Source organism: Rhododendron vialii, chromosome 7a (assembly GCF_030253575.1).
Source record: "Rhododendron vialii isolate Sample 1 chromosome 7a, ASM3025357v1".
NCBI classification, from domain to species: domain Eukaryota; kingdom Viridiplantae; phylum Streptophyta; class Magnoliopsida; order Ericales; family Ericaceae; genus Rhododendron; species Rhododendron vialii.
The window spans coordinates 31,035,203-31,059,089 of NC_080563.1; the positions used below are offsets into that span (position 1 = coordinate 31,035,203).

Consider the following 23,887-nt stretch of genomic DNA (forward strand, 5'->3'; position numbering starts at 1 on the left):
TGATATCCGATCGAGCTTTTTGTTTGCAAGGTTATTCTACTCGACGAACTCTACAATGTGAACGTTTTTGATCATTGGAACGAGATCTAAACGGGCCTCACAAAGCTGAGACAACATGACCCCTGGTTCCCTTGGAGGGCACAACATGGCCCCTGGTTTCCTTTGCAAAATAGACAACCCAAAATGGAACAGTGAACTCCAAAAAGAGTGGAGTTTTTTTTTTCAAAAAGTTATATCCACTTGCTTTAGAGTGGTTTTGGACCAATAGGAATGTTTTTATTTAATTCAATCTATCTATCTATTTTATTTTATTTATATCCTATAGGAATGTTTTTAGTCCTACAAATCTTCAAATCCTCATTCCCAAGTTCCTAAATTTTTTATTTTTTTAAAACAGTAAAAAAACTACCAACTTACATGTGTTTTCCACCCAAAATAAAAAATCCCCATGTTTAAGACTCTCAACTCACAAGCAAGGCAGTAAATTTCGTTTCATACCGGCTGGTTTCCGGATTAGCCTGAAACCAATAACCTAGCCTCCAAATTCCGTTCCAGCGTCAATACCAGCGCTTACCGGAGTGTACTATGTTTTCCGGTGAATCTCGGCCAAGATGACGATACCGCTGATTTCGTCCGGAAAATTTCACCGCCTAATCTCTGCAATTTTACTTCCCAAACCAAGCCTCAACGACACTTGTATGCACTGGTGTAGCCCAAAATCCTCGAGATCTGCGTATCCAGCGACCTTGTGTACTCTCCGATGACCTCGTCTCGTCTCCATCTTCAGATCGTCGTCACTAGAAAACTTCCAACATCACCTTGTATGGAGGTCATGTTCCACTGTGTATTTTGTGAGAAGTTGTGTATTTTGTGAGAAGTTAATACCAGAGAAGAGGAAAGTAAGGCCCTGTTCGGACAAAAAATTGAGCCGGCTTTCCCGGCATTTCTGTCAAAAAAAGCCACCACTGGTTCAGCTAAAAAAGCCAATCTGAAAAAGCCACACTGTAGACCACGAAAATGACCAAAATACCCTGGCTATTCGTCTTATATGCCTTCCCAACAGAACCCTATCCTTCTCTACTCCTCACCGTAGCCACACATAGTCCAAACCCTTTCGAAGCCTCATCAGTCATCACCGACTCTCCCCAGAACATCCAAGTTGGGGGAACTTTCCAAATCCCGTCAGACGCCTCGTCCAGCATCAACCCCCTCCGATCCCCTCACCAACTCTCCACAAAACCCAGATCTCCTCCGCCCAGCAAATCCTCCGTCCATCTCCAAATCCCTTCAGGCGCAGTAACTCCGGCATCACCCCCCTCCGATCGCGAACCCTACATAGCAGCAAGAATTTCCACCTTCGAGTTTTTCGGAGGCAGATCGTATTCGTCCAACCTACGCCCCTTCTCTTTCACACACGATAGTGAGTTCTCAAACCCTCGTCCGAGTTGATGTCTGTAATGTTTGTGTTTGTTTGTATTTCCGAAAGGATGATTGCGACCTTCGCAGTTTTTTCAGAATACTCTGACGGATATTCATTCAGAATCTAAGCTAATACCAAAATGATTGGAAAATTGTTTTGGGAAAATTGTATGTCCGATCCGAGGCCAGACTCCATTCAACACTTATTTTTTTTCCTTTTTGGAACTCTATTTTTGCCGTCTACACAATTGCAATTTTACATTATTTGCTGGCATTGAAGAGTTTTTGTATGAAAACTAGCAAATTTATGTACTCTCTCTGGAATAGTTTGTTGGATCTGTGTATAAACCATTGGTTCTGCTGTTGATATCACTCGCTATGCGAAACCCTTGTTTGTTACGCATAATTTCTACAAATATTTCATTACTGGAGCATAGTATTTTTTATGTTTTTTAAATTTCCGTTCTTAGGGACCTCATAATTCTTTGAATAGAACAGGAACAATTTCATTCCCATCATGTTTCTAGGTACACAATCTCAAGATTCTTTCTTAGGCTGTCTTCAATTAATTTCCACAAATGGACTCATACGGTTTGACTAGTAGTTTGCTGTTTTGATTCCAGAATAGTGGAAGGGTTGGTTACGCTCTATTGATGTCCTACTTTATTTGTATGATGTTGTTTTTTTTCTGGGTTATGTCCCTTTTGACCATGTGAAAAGAAAATGGTAGACAAATCAGCACTTTATTTTGTTTTTTAATCTTCTTCTTTCCTTTTCTGCCTTGGGTTATAAATCGATTTGAAAACTAATCATGCAAACTGAACCTAAAACTTTGTTCGAGGGTGCATCTTCAATCTTGGCTTAACAAATGGGAATGTCAAATTTTGTCTCTAGGCTTATGTGATAATTTGGCATATGAAAATTACATATTTTCAGATGTAGGCTGCAACCATTATGTGAAACTTAGGTATTTCTTTAATTGTTTAGTAAATTTAGCAAGTTTTGGCAAAGAATGAAGGTGTCACTCCAAAAAATGACCCACAGGGAAATATTTGACATGAGTTGCCAAATTTTTTCCCTTGTCAGAGCGATGCTAAAATGACACTTACAACATTTGATGTGTTAGTAGTTTCATCAAATGCAAAAGGGGTGTGGAGAGAAAAATAAAATTAAGTATCTAAAAATTCTATAAATTTTGTTTCTGTATAAATGTTAGAGCCAACATAAATCAGAATCAATGGCTTCGAACATGTCCTCCTCCAATTCTGGTTGGATGCATCGAGTGTGTGGTCGGTGTGGATCCGGACCTTGCGTTGTCAAAATCTCGCGATCATTGGAGAATCCTGGACGTCGTTACTTTAAGTGTCCGATGAACCCAGTAAGTGTACATATAATATATTCAAATTTGCATTGTTAAATTCAGCATAAATGTAGTAGTTCCCTACAAATACTTTTTATTAAACCTAACATTCTACTACAACAACCAGCCTTGCGACAAATGGAATGGGTGGTGTGACGAGTCTCTTCCAAGCAACGCTTCTGTCCCACGTCCGAATGAGACACATGGTGTTCCTTTTGAACTTTCAACTGTCACCCCTACGTTGATTGTAGACATCGCAAACCTCAGGGCTAAAAATCGGGAGATTCTCAACTCAGTGAGGACACTTCAGACAGTCATGATTGCCATAGGTGTTGACTAAGTGTTGTTGCTCTGTCTTAAGTTCGCCTAGATGAACCTGACTTGTTCACGTAGTTCCATAGATGGAGTTGTTATCCTTTTGTTTTAATATTGGTAATCAACTTTTGCCTTGTAATGTGCCGTATGTTAGTGTGTCTTACGTAAATGTGCCAGATGTAAATTAATGTAATCGACTTGTGACTTAAGGTGTATAGTACGAAAATGTTAATACTTTTTCTGATGTTTTATGTCTCCTATCTTCCTTACCTTTTAATTTTGTAGGCTAAATTGGATTTATAGCACATGTTCAACTCTAATAATGTTATATTATTTGCTTCGTTAATATACGTGAAGACATGGTGTCCCCTCGTAAGAGGATGAACCTAGGGAGAAGGTAGCACCAACTGGCAGTCATCGCCTTGGGGTTGTGCCTTTCGGACCATACAGACCCGGCAGAGCCAATTAGGATTCATAAATGACAAGGCTATTCTTACAGCTAGCCATAAAGGAGATTGAAGCTGAGGGTAGAGGAACGACACAACTTTGAACAATTCGCTGTGCAACATTTCTAATGAGATCAGTGCTAGGACTGGAGAAGTGATCAATCTGAAGCAATGTAAGAATCGATATGGCGTCTTGAAGCGGGATTGGTAGGCATGGATATTACTAGCTGATTCGAGAAGAAGTGCAACAGGCCTAGGTATGAATCCAGTCACGGGTACTTTTACAGCACTTGACCATTTTTGGGCTAACCTAATTGCGGTAAGCACTTTCTCCAATCCAAAAGCTTTTATTCATTTATTTTGCTTGCATAACATATGTGCATGACAAAAGGCGAACAACTCATGTTCTTGTTTTTGTAACTCATTGCATCGATCAGTTCATATTTAGGGCATTTATTGATGAACCACTCGTATTTGTTCACTTTCCATAATTCTTTTTTTCGTGGCTCACGGCGGCTTTGAAAATAATTTGGCGGAGTATATTTTGCACTGCTTAATTGTTTTACAAAATGGCCTTTACATTTTAGATTTTATCCATAGCTGTGTGTTGTCAATTGTCATTTTTTGGGGATACTTATAAGCATTGGTCCATCTTAGTTTTGTCTCCATGTACTTTGAGGACCTGTATGTTCGACAGAACTAGTGATCAAGGAAAATATAATCCCACTAGATTAAATAGCGATCATTGGATAAAAACTCTGATCATCATATTGCATATCCCACACTTTGAGCATGAATAATCTTCACAACTGAGGCATATTTAATATGAGTCGTAAATATCTTATCAAATACTGACTATGTGATCGCCTTTAAAATATTTCAATCCAAGGTTCATATTTGACAAACAAAACTGGCAAAAAAAGTCTTACTACTAATTAGGGCAGCTTATTTTTGCGAAAGTAATTTGCAGTGTTTGTGCATATTTTGGTTCCTTTTGCTTCACTTTCAATGGCGTTCGTTGACAAGAACCCTTTCAAGTTTGCTACTTTTGCCCAGTCTTCACATGGAAACAGTGAACCCTGCCATGCCTTTAGTGTTTTTGACCAATAATGCCATTGAAGGATCAGAACTGACCTGCCAAACAGTGAACCCTGCCATGCCTTTAGTGTTTTTGACCAATAATGCCATTGAAGGATCAGAACTGGCCTGCCAAACAGTGAACCATGCCATGCCTTACATATTTTAGACCAATAATGACATTCAAGGATCAGAAATCACATGCCAATTGGATTACCCTGCCCCCATTTCACCTTTTGCAGCCTTTTTAGGCTTCCAATAGTGTCATTTGGTTTCTCATCTCACATTTACACCAGGGTTATAAAACATGGTAAAATGCATGCAATTTTATTCACCCACAAGTTGAAGTCATTGACCAGGTTAGACTCTATCCTACATATTTCTGTTTCACCGTAGAATTATACTTCTCCTTAGCATTTTTGACTGTAGTTGTGTGAATGTCGTATGTGAACTCTATCATGAAGTTACCTTGCCAGTATGCTGAACTATTTATTGCTTTATGTGCCAATGCATTAAAAAATATTGTCAGTGCATTATTCTTGTTATGGTTTACATGTTTGCCACTGCCTTTTTTGCCACTGCATTACATTGACAACAGTGATGTTTTTCGGGTAACTTGTCTATGTCATGCTATATGTTTGTTTGTTTTTGTGTATCTCCCTAGCAAAATGAATCTGTGGCAAAGTTTCGTGACCGTCCATTGGACCACGAGGACTTGATGCAAAGGGTATTTGAAGAAGTTACAGCCACTGGCTCAATGCAATGCACTCCCGGAGCGGAGGGGGACCTTGGTATGGATGCAGATGGTCGTCGAGCGTTGGCTACCAGCAATGACGACCGGACTAATACGGATGGGCTGGGCAACACAGTTGGACTAGATAACATAGAGGAAATTGGTAGTGAATCTACTAGCACAAGCCCTGGACCTGGTAGGGGGACCCCCTTTTGCAGTCAATAGGGTACTAGCAACCCCCTTTTCCCTCAATATGGTGGTATAACCAATCCCTTTTCCCCTCAACATGGCAACCATAGCATCCCATTTGTCCCTCACCATGGTGGCACAAACACCCCTCATTTCCCTCACCATGCTGCCACAAACACAACCTTTTTCCATCAACATCGTAGAATAAGTCCCCCACCTTTCTCTCAACCTATTAGAATAAGTCCCCCACCTTTTCCCCAACATGAACATGGTACATCTTCTGTACCTTTTTCGAACCGTGGTACAACAACTACCCCCCCTTGCCCTCAACCCGAAATCAGATGCTCCCCCCTTTATCTGAACATGGTACAAACACCCCCCTTTCCCGAGAGCTATGGCCATATATCCGGGTTGTAACTCAAGTGGAACGAAACGGAGAAGCACCTCAAGTTCCGCAACAGATGCTCTGTCGCAGTCCATGGCTAACATTTTGAAGACCATGGTTTCGAGGCAGAATCAGTTCAGATCCGTCATTAAGCATGGATGTAACATGGTTGACATAATGAAGATCCTTGGTGGAATGGAGTATTTCCAACAACAACCCGTTCCCCCGGTCTATTAGTGGCTTGTTGACTACTTGTCCGCTAATCCCATGAAGATGGATGTGTTCTACGGCTTGCCAAATGATGAACAGAGGATTTCTTTCGCTCAACGGGAGCATACAAAGGCAATGTTACAACAGTCACGCAGACAAGGCAACCCAACTAAGACTCTCCCTCCTTGGCACCCGCCCCCTTATATTTAAAAATTCCTTACTGGAAACATGACTAATAATTATCTGTGTTTGTTTTTAATTTGTCCTGAAACTATGTTTGAGAATTTTTTTTATGTTGGTGGTGTTGGACTTCATAAATTAGGATTGTTAACTTGGATTGTTATGATTTATGTTGGCAGTATGTGTTCTATGGTTTGCTACATTCGATGGTTCATTGTAAATTGTGTTTGGTAATATATTTTCAGAGGACATTTGTCCACACATCCACGGATATCGTCAACCGTACAGGTGAAGATCAGAACTGGGCCTTTTAATTGCGTTCGACTTGGTATACATTTTTCTTTTCTTGTTATGGTTAAACTATCACATGCAATTCAAGATTGGAACTACCAATTTTTTTCTTCAATTTCATTTCCACGTTGCTTCACATCACACCTGCACAACAATCTGATGATCGACGCATTACCTTGCAATTCCATCTAATTTAGGGTCTCGTTTTCCAGTATGTTTGTTTCATAATTGCTATAGTCTGACGAAAATGTGGGATACCCAACTTGGAGGAATGTCATATTTTAATTAAAAAATTGGTCTAAGGTCCACTATAGCATGTTTGTAACCCACCAAGTCCACCTCTCAAGTTTGTAATCCACTAAGTCCACTCAGACAAAGGTCTTGTTTGGTTTAGACTAAAAAATATATTTTTATTCTCTTTCATTTTTTGTATTGCCAAACTGGGCCCTTGTCAAGCTAAAAAGGAATTAATACAAGACAAAAATGTCCTTGCCGACGTTTTTTCAATTTTTTTTATTTTTTTGAATTTTGACAGCGCGCGCGCTCTCTCTCTCTCTCTCTCTACATTCTAGATCTCACCTGCTCTGCCGTTGCATAGATAACATTATATGTTCAAATCTGTTAGGCTGTTGCGCGGACCAATTCATATAAGGTTGTCTATGGTTATGGTAACATATATGGTTATATGTTCATGCATATACATGTTCAAGTGTTAACATTATATGTTCAGATTTGTTAGGCCGCTGCGCGGACCAATTCATATAAGATTGTCTATAGTTATATATGGTTATGGTAACATATATGGTTATATGTTCATGTATATACATGTTTGAGTTTTAACAATTAGTAACAATCATTGAAACAATTACATCCGCCAATCAAAACATCCGTGTTCAAAATAAATAAAAAATGGATTCAGGGTCTGCTATTGTTCAACTACATAGTTATAAATTTGATCGATTGATCTACAAAATGGATTCAGAGTTTTCTGAATAGCAATATGAAAATACGATAAAGAAATTACACCAAAAGACTTTAACCAAATTAAAATTCTAAATCTAATGTTCTTGGCTATCTTGTCAGGCTCAACGATCCTAATGTGCCCCTTCAACACAATTAGGTACCTTTGGTAGAAAGATTTGATGTGAAGGGCTCTTCTGAGGTTGGAGTTCATCCTAAACTCCATTATCACGGTGTCATTGTGGTGATACTCCAATTTGCAATAAATTGGATTAGGAACTTCATGAAACCATACTCCTATTTCGTTTGAATTCGTCATTTCTGCACATTTAAGAAAAAAGTTAAACAAATGGAAACATATAGCTTTATATGTTAAAAAAAGGATTCAAGAATTCGTATATTATCATATATGTTTCATGATATCGGCTGTCAAACGAAAATCTAAATGTTATATGTCTCATGATATACTATAACAGAAAAAATCACATATAACCATATATATTAGGAATGATGGCATAATACAGGGTACATAATTGGATATATAATCATATGTGTCTCATATACAGAGAACAAACTATATTTTCTTAAAATATAATTATATGTACAAATAAAACTAATACATTTATACATGAAAACTAGTAAAACTACTAAATTTATCTTCTTGAATTGGTCCGCGCAGCGGTCTAATAGATCTGAATATATAACCATATAATCATATTAAAGTAGTCCACATGTAACCATATGATAACATGATATAGGGTACAACATTGGATATATAACCATATATATTCACAGAATAAAATGACAACCAGAACAAATGATATATATTAACAACCAAAATGAGAATATATAACGTCATATAATATTACGCGATAACATGTAACATTACAATGTTATATGTTATAAACATATAACCATATATGTTACTCAACAGTAGCTTAAAAAAAGTACAAAAAACATTCCAAAGCCAGCAAAAAATCAGTTTCAGTGCAATTGGACTACCATTTTTGAAATAGGAAGTTATTAATAAAGCACCTAACTCCACTTCAAACGACTCTAGTCATTCTATAGATAAATAATCACATATGTTAAACAATCCAAATACTAAACTTTATATGTTCTCTATTTTTGAATTTACAAAGTACAGAGACTCACATATAACCATATGTGTCACTTAAACAATCAAAACCCTACTCCATTGTCCATTACCTATATTGAATTGGTCTGCGCAGCGGCCTCATTGACTAGCTTCTATAACATGTAGAGAACAAGTTTAGATATATAACCATATATGTCAGTTAAACACACAAATTAATCGAGTAAAAATATAAATTACATAGATATGTACATATAACCATATATGATGATTCCACTGTTAAGGGTGCAGACAACCTTCAGCAGTGGTTCAGCCCGGGGGTATGGGGGCGGAGCCCCCACGGCACATAGAACTTGACCTAATTATATTACAATCTGTACGTAATTAGGGTTATATGTTAAAGAATCCGATGTAAACATATAGTATCATATGTTCTTCCACTGCAATGAAATAATTTCAAAAGCTCATATATAACATTATATGATTCCATAAGTTCATCCAAGACCCTAACCGAACCAAATATGCACAAATAGGAACAAATAACCTTATATGTTCAACCCTAAACTAAACTTGACTTACTTGTTTGTGTTGAAAACAACGGTGACGGTGGCAACAAAGTCGACGGTGGGAAAGGGCGGTGGGAATGAAGCCGATGTGAGATTGGGGAGGCAGGACGGGATGCGATGGTGACGGAAGGTGGGTGGTGGTGATGATGACAGCGATGGGTGCGATCGTTGGTATCGTTGGTGAACGAACGCGACTGACGCTGACAACGAAGAAGGCTGACCACGAAGAAGGGCTGACGACGATGAAGAAGGGCGACGACGATCTAGTGAGGTGGAGGAGCAAATCGCCTAGGGTTTCTCCCGAAGAGTCTGGTTCGTTTTGAAAAGGAGGGGGGGTGGGGGAGTGGGGATGGGTTTTGTAATGGGATAAAAATGAATCTTTTTGAAATGGAGGAAAAAACGGGCTTTGAAAGCAGGGGTATATTAGACTAAGCAGGGTTATTATATCCTTACTAATAGATTAGTGGACTTAAGGGGTTTTAGAATTTAGAAGTGGACTTAAAGGGTTTGGAAAGTGCTATAGTGGACCTTTGCAAAAATCTCCCTATTTTAATCCCTGTCATTATCTTCCAATGGGATTACTGATGTATAAGATTCCCTTCACTATTTTAAAACAGCCAAAGAAACGGCCCACTTTGTGTGTTTCATAATTGGCAGTTTAAAAAATATTGGTCACTGTTAACGCAAGTTATTTATGTTTTACGCTTTTTTTCCCCCTTCAATTGGCTAGTGATCAAGCAATTGATGCATTGATCTTGTTTCAGGTCACAGCCGTTGTCCTACTTTTCCTGCAAATCATCTTTTTTCTTAGGTTAACAAAATTGTACCATCATTTCCCAACAACAATTAAATTTAAATTTTGTTCTTCAACAACGGATTGTCTTTGTTCGTAGGGGTTATGGATAATCCAAGTTGAGGAAACTGTGGGAGTGCAGACGACATTGGAAGGGGGACATTCGACCTTGGTAGTTTTATGAGGTTATTGGAAACTGGAGTTTACCAAGAAAATTATCCCAACTTTTACTCCGGGAACGGAGGGAATGAACTTCCCAACCACAATTATCCTATAGCACATCAACAATCGAACGAGGTATACGAAAATTGTGAGGGGTACGAAAACATGTCATGGGTGAACAGGTTTGCCAATACCGGGCAAGGCGACGCAGGACCAAGTGACAATGTTTCACGTGTTCAAGAAGTTGTGGCAGAGTACATTTCTTCGCCTCACTTGTATGCATCTTCTGACTTTCGGCAAAGTCACAACATTGGAGGTCATGGAACCGAGCCGCAGGCCGGATATTACAATTGGGAGTGGATGAACAACAACAATGGAAATGCCGGTTCAAGTACTAATGTGCTTGAAGATGACGCTAACTCTGAGTACTCGATCCTGGCCGACGAGTTTTATGCCGAATTTGGCGAGGACGAATTGTTGGTTGACCTTTTGACCGTAGCATTGTTGCATGCCATATAAATCCTACGTAGGCCGCAGAGGCTACGGTTCCACACGTGCCCCTTGTCGGGTAAAGCTTATTTGCATGAGCTAATTAATGCTCGTGATGAGAGGTTTCAACTTGAGCTTTGCATGCCCAAAGACACTTTTGCAAAAATAGTCATAGAACTTCAACAAACCTATGGTTGGAGTTCTTCTCGAATGAAACAGGATGGAGTTGACTGCTTCGAGAGTTTTGCAATGTTCATGCATCTACTGAGGGGCCACTCAAACCGGAGAACACATGAGAGGTTTCAACACTCGGGCGACACTGTGAGCAGACATGTGCACAAAATATTGGCGTGCATGAGGAGAGGTTTCACTGCTGATAAGTTAAAGCCAACGAGAAACCAACATGAGACTCATGAGTACTTGGATAGACGCGACTTCTATAAACCATTCAAGGTGAGTTATCTTTCGTGTTCCATTTTGTTTGGGTAATGTTATGATACCGTGTCTTTGCACAGAGGGTTCGTGAATCGGTTTACACTTTCTTTTATTGCTGCAGGGAAATTGTATTGGGGCCATAGATGAGACCCATGTTATGATAAGATGCAAGAAGAAGGAAGACGAGAAGAGGTTCTTTTCACGAAAGGGTTATGCAACCCAAAATATAATGACCATCTGCGATTTCGACCTTACTTTCGTGTTTGCATCAGCTGGATGGGAGGGGATCTATCATGATTATAGCATCTTCAAGCGATGTGTCTTGAATCCAAGATATCGTTTCCCTAAACCAGAACCAGGTAATAATGTAGCTCCATTTACGCCGCATAGGAGTTTGGCATGATTTTTTTTATATATTATTACATTGTTCAATTTTCTAAAAATGTTGGTGTACGACTTGTACAGGAAAATACTACCTAGTGTATGCTGGTTATCCCAACAGGCCGAGCTATCTTGCTCCCTACAAAGGGTTTAGGTACCACCAAGCTGAATTTAGACGGGGTCAGCGACAACCTCGCGATGATGGAAAGCACTTTAATAGGGCACACTCATCGCTGAGGAGTATCATTGAAAGGACGTTTGGCGTTTGGAAAAATAGGTTTGGTTTCCTAGCCCTCATGCCGTGGTATGAAATGTCAACACAGGTGGACCCTGTGTCGGCGTCGATGGCAATTCATAATTACATCCGTAGGGATAGAGAACCTGATAACTTCTTCTCTCTTGTAAGCTCGGCCTATGAATATGCGTTCGAGGACTTGCCAGATGAGGACCCGGAGTTGGAAGATAGATTGGACGAAAGGGACGACATTGTTGACGAAGATAATGTTCCAGAAATGAATGACGTGAGGAATAATATTAGGAGAGCACTGCGTAGACTACGAAGACGTGGTAATGGAGTTGGATAACCAAAATTGTCAATAGTGACAAGGCAACAAATGTGAGTGGCAATGAACTTCTGGTTGGCCTTCAGTTCAAATGTTGAAATGTTAATGTGTGTATGGAAATTGGTATGGTGTATGCGCCAAGTGCGGAGTGGGGTCGGTGGGTTTCTTTTCTTTTCTTTTTTCAGCGGGTTGGTGGGTTTCCCTTTGTTTCGAAAATGGAAACATTCATTTTGTTTCCCTTCGATTGTATTGCAGTTGTTGTGTAAGGGCATTATAATCTTGTTGGTATGTGAAGGGGAGTCAAAACAATCAAGAAGCCGATAACATCGGTTCCCATTTTCTCTGATTTCTACATTTTTTACTTTAAAATAATGTTGTTGATATCTTTTTCCTTGTTTATTTTCTTACATTATTTATGTGTTCCGATTTCCAAAAATTCGTTAAGAAATGAAGTATTTCAATTTTCAATCTGTCTACACTGGTGCAAAGAAATACTTTTTCTAATCATTTTATCTTAAATTTTGATTCATAATTAAAGTTTGTAAGGTCTTTCAATGAGCACCCTAAGAGAAATTTGGAACTAAAAAAAGAGCCTTAGGGTGCTCGTTAAAAGGCCTTAGAGCCACAAATTCATTATGACCATTAAAGATAAAATGATAAACAAAACAAGATCTCTCCACTGATTTAACCGGATTGAAACTCGGAACAATAAAATAATATTAAATAAATACAAGAGAAAAATGAAATACAGACATCCAAGTAAAATAAAATAGAAATAAGTTAAAATGTTGCAAGAGGGGTATTTCTGGGCCGGGGGTATTTTCGGGAAGAAGGGGTGGGGTCGGGGGGTGGGGTTGTGTGTTAGGAGGGGTAAGCAAATGGCTTTTTGTTGGATAAGCCAATAAGCCTGGCTCAATTTTTTGGCCGAACAGGGCTTTAGAGCATCAGCAGTGGAATAAACAACTATGAATATAGAAAATTAGAGGCAACTCCTAATTTTTAGGTTCGGTTTCATCACAACCCTAAATAATTTACCCATCCAATATTGGCTCGGTTAAGTTGCGTGTACCTTTTTTGCCCCACCCCACCCCACCCCACCCCTCCCCTATCCAAATATCGATCTCAGTCAAATCTGAGATGAAGAGGAAGAACTCTCTCTTTCCACCTAACCTCCTCTCTCTCTCTCTCTCCCCTCATCCTCTTCTTCCTCCTCCTCTCTCCACCTAACCTCCTTTCTCTCTCTTTCTCTCCACCAGCACCATCCTCGTTCAAAAATGGCAGACTTACCGACGCCGAGGTCCACTACATCAAGCAGCGCCAGCTCCTCTCCTTCACTGAGGACGACACCGGCGACTGTACGACAGCACGAGCGGTGGTGATCTTGAGAATCGTCGACGATGGTGGCCATGGCTAGCACCGGCACACGGAATCGTCGGCCAAGCCCGTGCTGAAATCGCGCTTGAAGAAGTGCTTCAATGGAATTCTAAAGACTTCATCGGCGGCAGCGGCATTCTGAAGACTTCTCCAACCTTGTGGGCCTATGGCCGTGTGGGAGGTGAGATCACAAGTGGTCGTGGGATAGTTACAGTGACAACTTCAAAGCTACATGGCTCGTCACCTTGATCCAACATTTTAGACGTTTCTCAACTTTTTGCTTTCACCGATCCTCTAATACATGGCATTTTCCTGAATTTCAAGGATGGTTTATTTGATTGAGTTTGATCCTCCAATAACTCTTGCATTTTCCTGAATGGCACATGCATTTGTTTTTTGGTGTGGGGTGAGATATGCGAACTGTGTATTTTTGGTCATGTGAATTGGTTATGAGAATTGGTAGTTCTCATAGAACTGATTATGAGAATTGATAGTTCTCATAGAACTGACTATGAAAATTGGCAATTCTCATAACTAATTCACATATCCAGTTCTATGAATAGATAGTTCTCATAGAACTAATTATGAGAATTGACAATTCTCATGGAGAACTGTGTATTTCAGTGTGTGCGGTGGGAATATTTATAACTATATTTGATTTTGATTACTTTTTTGTTTTTGTTCAATTTTTGTTCGTGTGTAAATTTTCTATGAGAACTGTGTGTTTTTTTTATAGAAATTATCTATAAGAACTAAGTATTTTCTATGAGAATTGTGTATTTTCTATGAGAACTGTGTATTTTATATAAGAATTGTGTATTTTCTATGACAACTGTGTATCGTCCATGTAAACTATCTATAAGAATTATGTATTTTCTATGAGAATTGTGTATTTTCTGTGAGAATTAAGTATTTTTTTGTGAAAAGTGTTTATGAGAACTATATTTTGTCTATGAGAACTGTGTATTTTAGTGTATGGTGAGGCTATTTGAACTGTGTATTGTCCATGAGAACAATCAATTAGAATCGTATAATTTCTATGAGAACTATATATGTTGTATGAGAATTGTGCATTTTAGTATATGGTAAAACTATATGAACTGTGTATTTTTCAGTTCATATAGCCAGTTCATATAGTCCAATTCTCATAACCAGTTCACAAAGGTAGTTTTTTATGAGAACATTCTCATAGCCAATTCTCATAGAACTGACTATGAAAATTGACAGTTCTCATAACTCAGTTCACATAGCCAATTCTCTATGAGAACTGAGTAGTTCTCATAGAACTGATTATGAGACTTGGCAGTTCTCATAACCAATGGTATTTTTGTTCGAAATAATATGATTCAGGAATTGATTCTAAAAATATGGCTCTCATAGTCCCAATTCTCATAATCATAATTCAGGGGTATTTTCGTCCAAAATAATATGTTAACTCGGGTTATGTGAACTGACGGGGATATTTTTGTTCGAAATATTAGGTTAGCTAGCTATGAGAATTGACAGTTCTCATAGCCAAGGGTATTTTTGTCTGAAATAATATGGGTCAAGACTCAGGAGTTGATTCTAAAAAATAAATTTTACTAAAAATTGACATGTACACAAAAAGTTGAGAAGAATGGGCAAAATAGTAAAAATGCATGAAAAGTTAAGAAAAATGACTAAAATAAAGAAGGAATATTTTTGTCAAGACTAAATTAAGTCCAAACCTACTTTTTGGGATTGGCCTCCAAATTCCCCATATGAATAATCAAAACATGTCACATTAGATTTTGATTATCCATTTAGAAGTTGCTAAAGTTAGCAATGTCAAATCCCACATTGGTTATTTTTTGCCCATAATCAAAACCAATGGGTCCTCCAAACTTTTTCTCTTTATTTCATGCATATTTTTGAAAACGTGATTTTTGAAGGAAAAAAAATAATTTATGTTAGAAACAGTTAAAAAAAAAGTTTTTCAAAAAACACACTTTGTTCACTTAAAAATTGTAAATACAATTTTGAGAAATTTTGAAAGAATTATATTTACACAAATAGTTTTGAAATTTAAAAAATTATAAATACAATTTTTTAAAAACAGATTTTTTTGTAAAAAACAGTTTTCTATAAAAGAGTTTTGAAATTTCAAAAACAGAATTTTGAAAAACAAACTTTCTTTACCTATAGTTTTTATTATTTTTGAAAAAATTATTTTTTGTAAAAAAAAAATTCTGAAAAAAACAGAAAAAAAAATCTGAAAGTTACAGTTTTTTAAAATTATTTTTTGAAAACATTGTTGAGAGAGAGAGAGAGAGAGAATGAAAGACAAAAGATTTTTGTGTAATATTGGTGTACTTGATTGAAAGATAAAATTTGGTTATTGACAAAATATTGCTAGTTTTGATTATTGAAGAGCCAAAATTTGATGAGTTGTTAAGAGGTTGTTAGGTTTGGTTATTCCAATGTGAGCACTTTTTTAATCCAATATTGCTAACTTTAACAATTTTTTGTTTTGTTTATTCCACTGTGGATGCTCTTAGAGAATGAGAACGACTTCACGTGCTTTAGTCAGAGGGAGCTTGGCAACCGTGCAAAATTTGGACGGCTGTGATCTTCTTGAATAAAGGATGGTCGATTATAATAAGCGTGATATCTCTACATTATTAAGGACGGAGTATTTTATGTTCCCTTTAAATAACATGTTTTTATTGCTAAAAATTGTGAGATTTAAACAATTATTGCACTGTAATTTTCCTTGGGTAGTATAATGTTGGATTATGTAAATGAAATTTTAGTGTAGAAGTATAACTTTTTTGGAAAATATATACATTAGCGATAAATTCGAAACGGTAACCGATAAGACATCGGTATTGGTACGTACTGTACCAATAACAAAATCGGTACTATGTCCGATACGGTATTCATAACCTTGCTCACAAGACAGTTCCTGAATTTTGTATTTAAAACAGTAAAAATAAAAATAAAACCACCCCTTTACACTTGTTCCACCACCCAAAACCAAAAATCCCACCTCCCATGCGCGTTCAAGACTCACAAGACAGTTTCGGAAACAAACGAAAACAAAACAGAGGAAAAATAAAAAAAAATTCATCCACGTGGTGCCGAGTTCTCATGGAGAAATTTTTCAGTGCCGACCGGGTAAGGGCCACGTGGTGCCGAGTACGCATCTCGGTCATCCAAACATGTTCTGGACGGCTCAGATCTGTTTGAACTTGAGAGAGTATTTTGATAATTTTACACTAAAAAGTTACCTAAACAGATTTAAACAGTCCAAAACACGTTTAGACAGCCAAGATGGTGCTCGGCACCACGTGACCCATGCCCACTCGGCACTGAAAAACTTCTCCTTCTCATGCAACCTCTCCCCACTTTTTCCATGAATTCCTCACTTCTCCTTTTCTGTAGTCCTCACAATTTTAATTTGTACCCAACAAAAACTTTTAAAAGTTGCCCCCAATTGGGCGCTATGAAGCCAAAAGGGGAAGTTTACACATCAATCCATACGTGAATGTAAGTCCACCGCTCTATCTTTGTCATGTAACTTCACTTCCCCCCACAGTCCCTTTCCTAATTAACAGTATTGTTTTCGATTTTTTTGTTATCCAGATTTTGAAAGTAAGAGGCTGTGTTCAAGAACTCCACTGAATTAAGCGATTGCTCAATTCACTGCAACGTTGGATTTAAGTTCTCATCAACTGTTCAAAGGTTAAATTAAAAAATTGTATTCATGCACTTTTCTTGCCTCTTTCTTTAATACCACAGTCTCTCTCTCCTAATTAACGGAATTGTTTCGACTTTTTGTTTTCATAATTGGCACAGACATCATTAAAGGAGTGAAGAAAGAATTAGCGCATGCAAGACACTACTTTTGTACTGTTTAGTTTTCTTTAAAAAGGTTTGCAAAGTAAATTCTTTTAGATTTGTTTTGTTTTCGGTGCAATTATTTGTTTTCAATTTTCAGTGGAATTCCTTATTTCAGTGCGGTTATTATGTCGGCAATTGCTTTTTTTTCCCTCCCCAATTTCTATATAAAAATTTAGGGAAAATGACGGCTCAGGACGTGTTTTGATAATTAATACCCTTCAAGGACAAACTAAGAACATTTGTTAATGCTGAAAATGTCATTGACGGGTATTAATTATCAAAATATGTCCTCAACCGTCATTTTCTTACATATGTGGTGGGCTGTTGATTTAGTTCACTCGTACCAATTCAACTATTTTTTAGTTCAATTTAATACTATACTAACAAACTATTAAATTCTCTTATGTCTTGTTTTGCAGGTAGCTATGGTACTGAAGCAAAGATTGAATTTGATGAAATATACTTCTACAGCATTTCGAGTAGCATGCTAATGCTATCTATTTTGTGAATATGTCACTTTGTTTTATTTTAGGTGTTCAGTTTATATGAGCATTAGAGATTATTGAGAGTATTTATTATTGTCATAACAAGAGTTGTTTCTTTAATTGTTATGCATAGTTTGAATACCAAAGAGAAACAAGAAAATGGGGCAAATTATGGCTGCCCAAAAACAGCCACAGTGGTCATTCTAGATCTCTACTTTGACAGGGGGCAGCTTTGATCACTCTCTCTCTCTGCCCTACATTCATTCTATTAATTACACTTTAAACTAGCGTTTGAGCCCGTTTAATGCACGAAATAAAAAAATCACATTGGTTTTTTTTTAGCCCAGTACATCGAACAGACTCAAACGCTAGTGTATACTATAAGCAAATGTATTTTTTCTTCAAAAGCTTCCAAACCTTCAATCTTAATTTTCTACATTTTTTATTTTTTTCGTTTATAAAAAATAAAGAAATAGAGAGAGAAGCGTGGGAAAGTGGTAGAGAGAGAGGAATGTTTGTGAGGGGGAGAGAGAGTGAGATGGAGAGGAGGTGTGAATATGAAAAAAAATTATTCTATACTCCTAGAGCACTGCTAAATGGTGTTCCAAACTCATTACCCACCACACATATGTCTTTCAATGCATATAATAGGAACAAAGCTAGCGTGCATCAAACAGTGTTTTTGTGTGTGAGATATTGAGGGTATTTTTAGTTCGATTCGGGTAGCAAATGAACCATAACCGAACCGATACCCGTTCGGTTATGTAAGGCCTCAACCATACCCATATCCATGGGGAAATTTTGGGTTATGGTTCGGAAAAAATTTCGGTTATCGGTTAGGATACCCATCGGTTCGGTCCAAATTGTCATCCCTATCAAACACGGGGCTGGAAACAAAACAAAACAAACTTTTTTATCGACTAGCGTTCTACCCATTACATACACGAAGCTAAAAGAAAACACCTATGATTTTCTTTGTCCCGTGCGTAGAATATATAGGCACAATGCTTGTTTTTTTTTTGTATTTATTAGTTTTGCGTCAAACTTTTGTGAATTATTGATTCTTTTCGACTAAAAAAACGAAAAACTACAAAAATTTATAGTTTTTTACTTCTCCGATTTCTTTCGTAGGGACGAATCAATAATCCACAAAAATTTAACACAAAAATAACAAATGCAATTTTTTTTAATAAAAATAAAAATGACTTATTGGTCCAAAACTACCCTTAGTTTAACTTTCACAATAAATGTGACGTTTCCTAGTGAAAAAACTAAACAGATTTATGTTCTTGAGGAATAAACCAAGCGTTTCTCTCTCTCTCTCTCTCTCTCTCTCTCTCTCTCTCTCTCTCTCTCATGCAAAACAAGCAACAGACCTTCAAATGCTCCTTCTTTCAACACCCTGTCCATAGAACCAGAACCCTTAATCGAGCGTTGATGGGGATTTTGTTTCTACTCTTTGTATCTCTTTGTATTTGCATTTCTCTCCACTCCCTCCTCAATCTTTTCCGCACCAAACTAAAACTCCCCCCAAGCCCTCCCACCATACCTTTCTTAGGAAACTTGCTGTGGCTCCTCAAGTCCTCCCAAGATTTCTCCAACCTAGAGCCCGTCCTCCGCCGCCTCCGCGCCAAGTACGGCCCCATCGTCACCCTCCACATCGGCTCCCGCCCCGCCATCTTCATAACCAGCCACGGCGCCGCCCACCGCGCCCTTGTCCAGAACGCCGCTGTTTTTGCCAGCCGCCCGCCCGCCCTCGAGGCGACCAAGATATTCTTCAGCAACCAACACACCGTGAGCTCCGCAGCTTACGGCCCCCTCTGGAGGGTGCTTCGCCAAAACCTAGCGTCCTTTTTGCACCCGTCTAGGTTACATTTGTTCGCGAACGGCCGTAAATGGGCATACAGTGTGTTGAGGGAGAAACTCCAGGCGGAAGCCGAATCGGCAAAGGGAAAAGCCATCCTAGTCCAAGATCACTTCCAGCATGCTGTGTTCTGCTTACTTGTTTATATATGTTTCGGAGAAAAGCTTGAAGAAACGGCCGTTAGAGAGATCGAGGCGGCACAACGTCCGATTCTTACGAATTTTATTAGGTTCAACGTGCTAAATTTCATGCCGAGGCTGGGAAAGATTGTGTTTCGAAAGCTTTGGAGAGAGCTTTTCGAGATCCGGCGTAATCAAGAAAATGTCATCCTTCCGCTTATAAGACAACGTCAAGAGAGGATGAACAACAAGAAGATCGAAAACCACCAAGAAGACACCCCTGACCCTCGAACCAAAAAAACCCACCAAGAAGACACCCCCGACCCTCGAACCAAAAAAACCCACCAAGATGACGTTGAGAATATTGTGCCATACGTCGATACCCTTTTTGAAATTCGGCTTCCTGAAGAGCACGGAGGGAGAAAGTTTACGGACGGAGAGATGGTGAGTCTGTGTTCGGAGTTTTTGAACGGCGGTACGGACACATCCATGACCACATTGCAGTGGGCCATGGCTAACCTAGTGAAGCAACAAGAGATACAAGAAAAGCTAGCTAGGGAAATCAGTCTAGTGGTGAAAGGCAATGAAGAGATCAAGACGGGGGATCTAGAGAAGATGCCTTACCTGAAGGCCATAGTGCTGGAGACCCTGAGGCGGCATCCGCCCGGGCACTTCATACTGCCTCGGGCAGTCACCGAGGACACGGTGCTGGACGGGTACCGCATACCCACGAACGCGATGGTGAACTTCACCGTGGCGGAGATGGGGTGGGACCCGAGCGAGTGGGAGGATCCGATGGAGTTCCGACCCGAGAGGTTTTTGAGCGATGAGAGTGGGGAGGTAGAGTTTGATATGAAAGGAGTGAAAGGGATCAAGATGATGCCTTTTGGAGCTGGGAGGAGGGTTTGCCCGGCCATTACCATGGCTCTGTTGCATCAGCAGTATTTTGTGGCAAATCTGGTGAGGGATTTCAAGTGGGAAGTTGAGGATGGGGAGGATGTTGATTTGAGTGAGAAACAAGACTTCACCATGATCATGAAGAATCCACTTAAAGCGCACATCTCCCCAAGGATAATAGACTGATTGGGTGGGTTTGAATTAAAAAAAGAAGTAGCTAGCTGACTTTTTTTTTTTTTTCCTTTCTTTGTTAAATTTTTTATTCCGTATTTGTTAGTTTTGCTTTAAATTTTTGGAATTAAAAAGAGTATCTCATTGAATTGCAATGCTTGGTAAAAACTATAACTAATTTACTTGTTCAACAAACCTTAAGGGTGTTGGCCTAATCATAAAACACTACGTGTTTTACTTACTCGCACAATATCAATTGCTATGCTTGGTTTCGCATTGAACTATATTTTGTTTGTTGATTAAACTGTTATGGATTTATTATTGTTGTACATAGATGCTAGTTTGGACCTAGGTTCTTGGGTTGGTTTCGAATAGCTTTCACTTAATTTGAATCCATTCAGTAACTTATAGTATAAAAATCTAAAGGTGCAATTTTATACATTGGAAACACTATTTACCTAGTTCTCTTTTCCGGACTAGGTAAAATAGTAATTTAGTAGCTTTCATAACTCATTAGATTAAAATGAGGACATTGACTAATTTAGGATATTACTGTCCAAAACATATTATTAACTTTTAGGGCCGAAACATAACCTTAATAAATTTCAGAGGCTAATTTTAATATGTTATCAATGCATGAGGGCCCGAATCCTTCCCTTAAATAGATAAAGGGAAAAGCTGTAATTTAGGTGTCTACTTTTAAAAAACCAACCGGTATGAACAGCACTAAAAACGTGAATAGTAACCATGTCTATGAACAATGAACAATGAACAATGAACAATGAATTTTTGAAAAACCTGGTTTCATTCATTCGATTCCAATTTCAATTCTAATCATAAAAACTAACATATTAGTACATTAATACACTTAGGGAGAGGTAGAAGAGGATTATAATACCTCGGTTTTGGCCAAAAAAGCGGGTAATGGTTCCGGACGATTTTCGGACAATTGGAGAAGACGACGAAGTGCGGGACCTCGGGGATGGCTCGGGTAAGTGGGGTACGATTCTGAGATGCTCAACGACTGGGCTGTAGATGGGTAACCGAAATTGGTGTCCGACTAATGTGGAATCGAATCCCTCCTGGTTTCTCTTTCTAGACTTCCATTAATGGAGCTCAAATTCTCTCTCTATTTCTCTATTGTTTTTTGCCGTAGTGTGGTGTGTTTTGTGTGTCAAATTTGGAGGTGAGGGCGTGGTTTTTATAGGGGAGTGTCGGAGGAGAAAGAGTGGGTGCAAGTTTGGAAGTAAAGAATGGATAAGATCGTATTTAATGTGAGGGAATGTACAGAAGTCCAAAAGTCCAGAAATTTCGGAGTCCAAAAGTCCAGAAATACAGAAATAGGCATAACAACAAAAATACTCAATCGCTGAAGCAGCCTGGACCTGCATAATAGGGTCATAAGCATGTTGTTTTCAAATGTGACTGTTGAAGTATCGCATAAGGGGAATTGGTTGAATTGTCAAGTGTGAAATCCTTCATACCATTCCTTGACAGGAAGAGTATCCAATCATCAATATCTGAGTGGCAACTAAATTGTAGTACTGGAAGGGGCAAAGAACAAATTTTTGAATAGGGCCATTGCGAAGCAAGAGAATTTTGTGTGAATAATAGAGCTTCTATCTATTTCATAAAGAGTGTGTAGCAAGAGCTTAACAGGAAATGATTTTCCAGATCAGTCAACTATATCCTTCTTTTGAAGTACCCAGAACATGCCAAAGAAGTTCTTTGCCATACACATGAACCTCATATCTATTTCATAAAGAGAGTGTGTAGCAAGAGCTTAACAAGAAATGGTTTTTTAGATCAATCAACTATATCATTATTGTGAAGTACCCAGTACCCATTGTCAGAGAGCAATTTCACAACTTTAAACTCACACAAATTGCTACTTATCAAAAAAAAGGAAGGATTTCCAAAAAGGCATACCAGTCAATCAAGTGATTCGGCCACTGATTCGGTATCACTTTCTTCAATAAATGACGGTCTTGATATCTTGAGATCTCTCATTAAATCTGCAAGTTCTCTTTCTTATTCAGCTTGTTACAATCTCCACTCAGCCAATTGCCAATCTTTTAAGCAAATCAATGCTTTCACGGTCTCTGGGCTTAAACTGGCCCTCTTTTTAGAAATTACTCGATCACCTGCGCTAAAAGCAGCTTCGGATGCAACAGTAGAAACCGGAACTGTTAGTATATCACGAGCCATAACAATTAGTATGGGGTTCCTAGACTCTTTTGATTTCCACCAAGATAATAAATCAAATGGTTCATCATCATTAGTTTCCAAAGCTGGTTGGTTAAGATAACGTGTTAATTCGGACTCAACACCACTAACAGTAGAAGTATGAGACATTCTTTTAATTTTAAGCAATGACATTGCCCCCCCTCCAATTGCCGATGTGGCCGGGCTCGTGGTCTGCACTATTGGTGTCCTATCTACAACTCCCACTTGTGTTCTGTAGTGCTCAAATAAATTAGCTAATTTAGTCCTTGCCAAAATCATTGTATCTACAACTTCTGATTCATTGTCATTAAGTCCTCTCAACCATTGTTCCAATGCATCCATTTTCAAACGAGGACCTACAATAATAGCAAAACAAAAAATAAGTGGTAAAGTTTTAAAATACTTATCAAATTTTGATCTCATTACAGTTAATACATCTTTAAATTGATCAAGTGCAGAATTTTTTTGAAAAGTTAGACAAATGTTAACTAATTGAATAATAACACGAGGTACCGTAGGAGTATAAACACAACAAAAAACTCTAGTTGAACTATCAAAAACTTCAAAGAAATCTCTTACAATTTCAGCAACAAGCCAATCTTGTTCAGTAGGTGTTTCAATTTTTGCAGCACCTTGAATTTGCAAAGTATAATAATGTAAAACTTTTTGTATATAACAACAAGTCTTAAAAGTTCATAAGTTGAATTCCACCTAATAGGCATATCCAAATTAATATTCTTTTTTCTAAAACCATAATGTTTTAAGCACGTCAAATAGAGTTCATACCTGTGAACAGAAGAATTAATATTGCACACAATGTTTTTTATTTTTTCAATA

At 38.3% G+C, this 23,887-nt stretch overlaps 3 protein-coding genes across 3 annotated transcripts; all 3 read left to right on the plus strand.

Annotated features, from left to right (window-relative positions):
• Positions 1–1,105: 1,105 nt before the first annotated feature.
• LOC131332361 (uncharacterized) lies at positions 1,106–12,071 on the plus strand. The gene is made up of 4 exons (XM_058366545.1): positions 1,106–1,420; positions 3,452–3,859; positions 11,228–11,465; positions 11,572–12,071. Exons 2-4 carry the CDS (start codon positions 3,800–3,802, stop codon positions 12,069–12,071), a joined length of 798 nt encoding a protein of 265 aa, XP_058222528.1. The 5' UTR covers positions 1,106–1,420; positions 3,452–3,799.
• Positions 2,580–3,326, plus strand: LOC131332362 (uncharacterized). The gene is made up of 2 exons (XM_058366546.1): positions 2,580–2,797; positions 2,907–3,326. Exons 1-2 carry the CDS (start codon positions 2,657–2,659, stop codon positions 3,117–3,119), a joined length of 354 nt encoding a protein of 117 aa, XP_058222529.1. The 5' UTR covers positions 2,580–2,656; the 3' UTR covers positions 3,120–3,326.
• Positions 12,072–19,112: 7,041 nt separating the features above from the next.
• LOC131332889 (cytochrome P450 89A2-like) lies at positions 19,113–20,839 on the plus strand. The gene has a single exon (XM_058367200.1). It carries the CDS (start codon positions 19,130–19,132, stop codon positions 20,837–20,839), a length of 1,710 nt encoding a protein of 569 aa, XP_058223183.1. The 5' UTR covers positions 19,113–19,129.
• Positions 20,840–23,887: the final 3,048 nt, after the last annotated feature.

Bases quoted from the DNA above. Each gene is read 5' to 3' on its own strand.
- LOC131332362 (XM_058366546.1), top strand. From the start codon at position 2,657: ATGGCTTCGAACATGTCCTCCTCCAATTCTGGTTGGATGCATCGAGTG. The intron at 2,798-2,906 runs GTAAGTGTACAT...TACAACAACCAG, and splicing joins TTAAGTGTCCGATGAACCCA to CCTTGCGACAAATGGAATGG.
- LOC131332361 (XM_058366545.1), top strand. From the start codon at position 3,800: ATGAATCCAGTCACGGGTACTTTTACAGCACTTGACCATTTTTGGGCT. The intron at 3,860-11,227 runs GTAAGCACTTTC...TTATTGCTGCAG, and splicing joins TTTGGGCTAACCTAATTGCG to GGAAATTGTATTGGGGCCAT. The intron at 11,466-11,571 runs GTAATAATGTAG...CGACTTGTACAG, and splicing joins TTTCCCTAAACCAGAACCAG to GAAAATACTACCTAGTGTAT.
- LOC131332889 (XM_058367200.1), top strand. From the start codon at position 19,130: ATGCAAAACAAGCAACAGACCTTCAAATGCTCCTTCTTTCAACACCCT.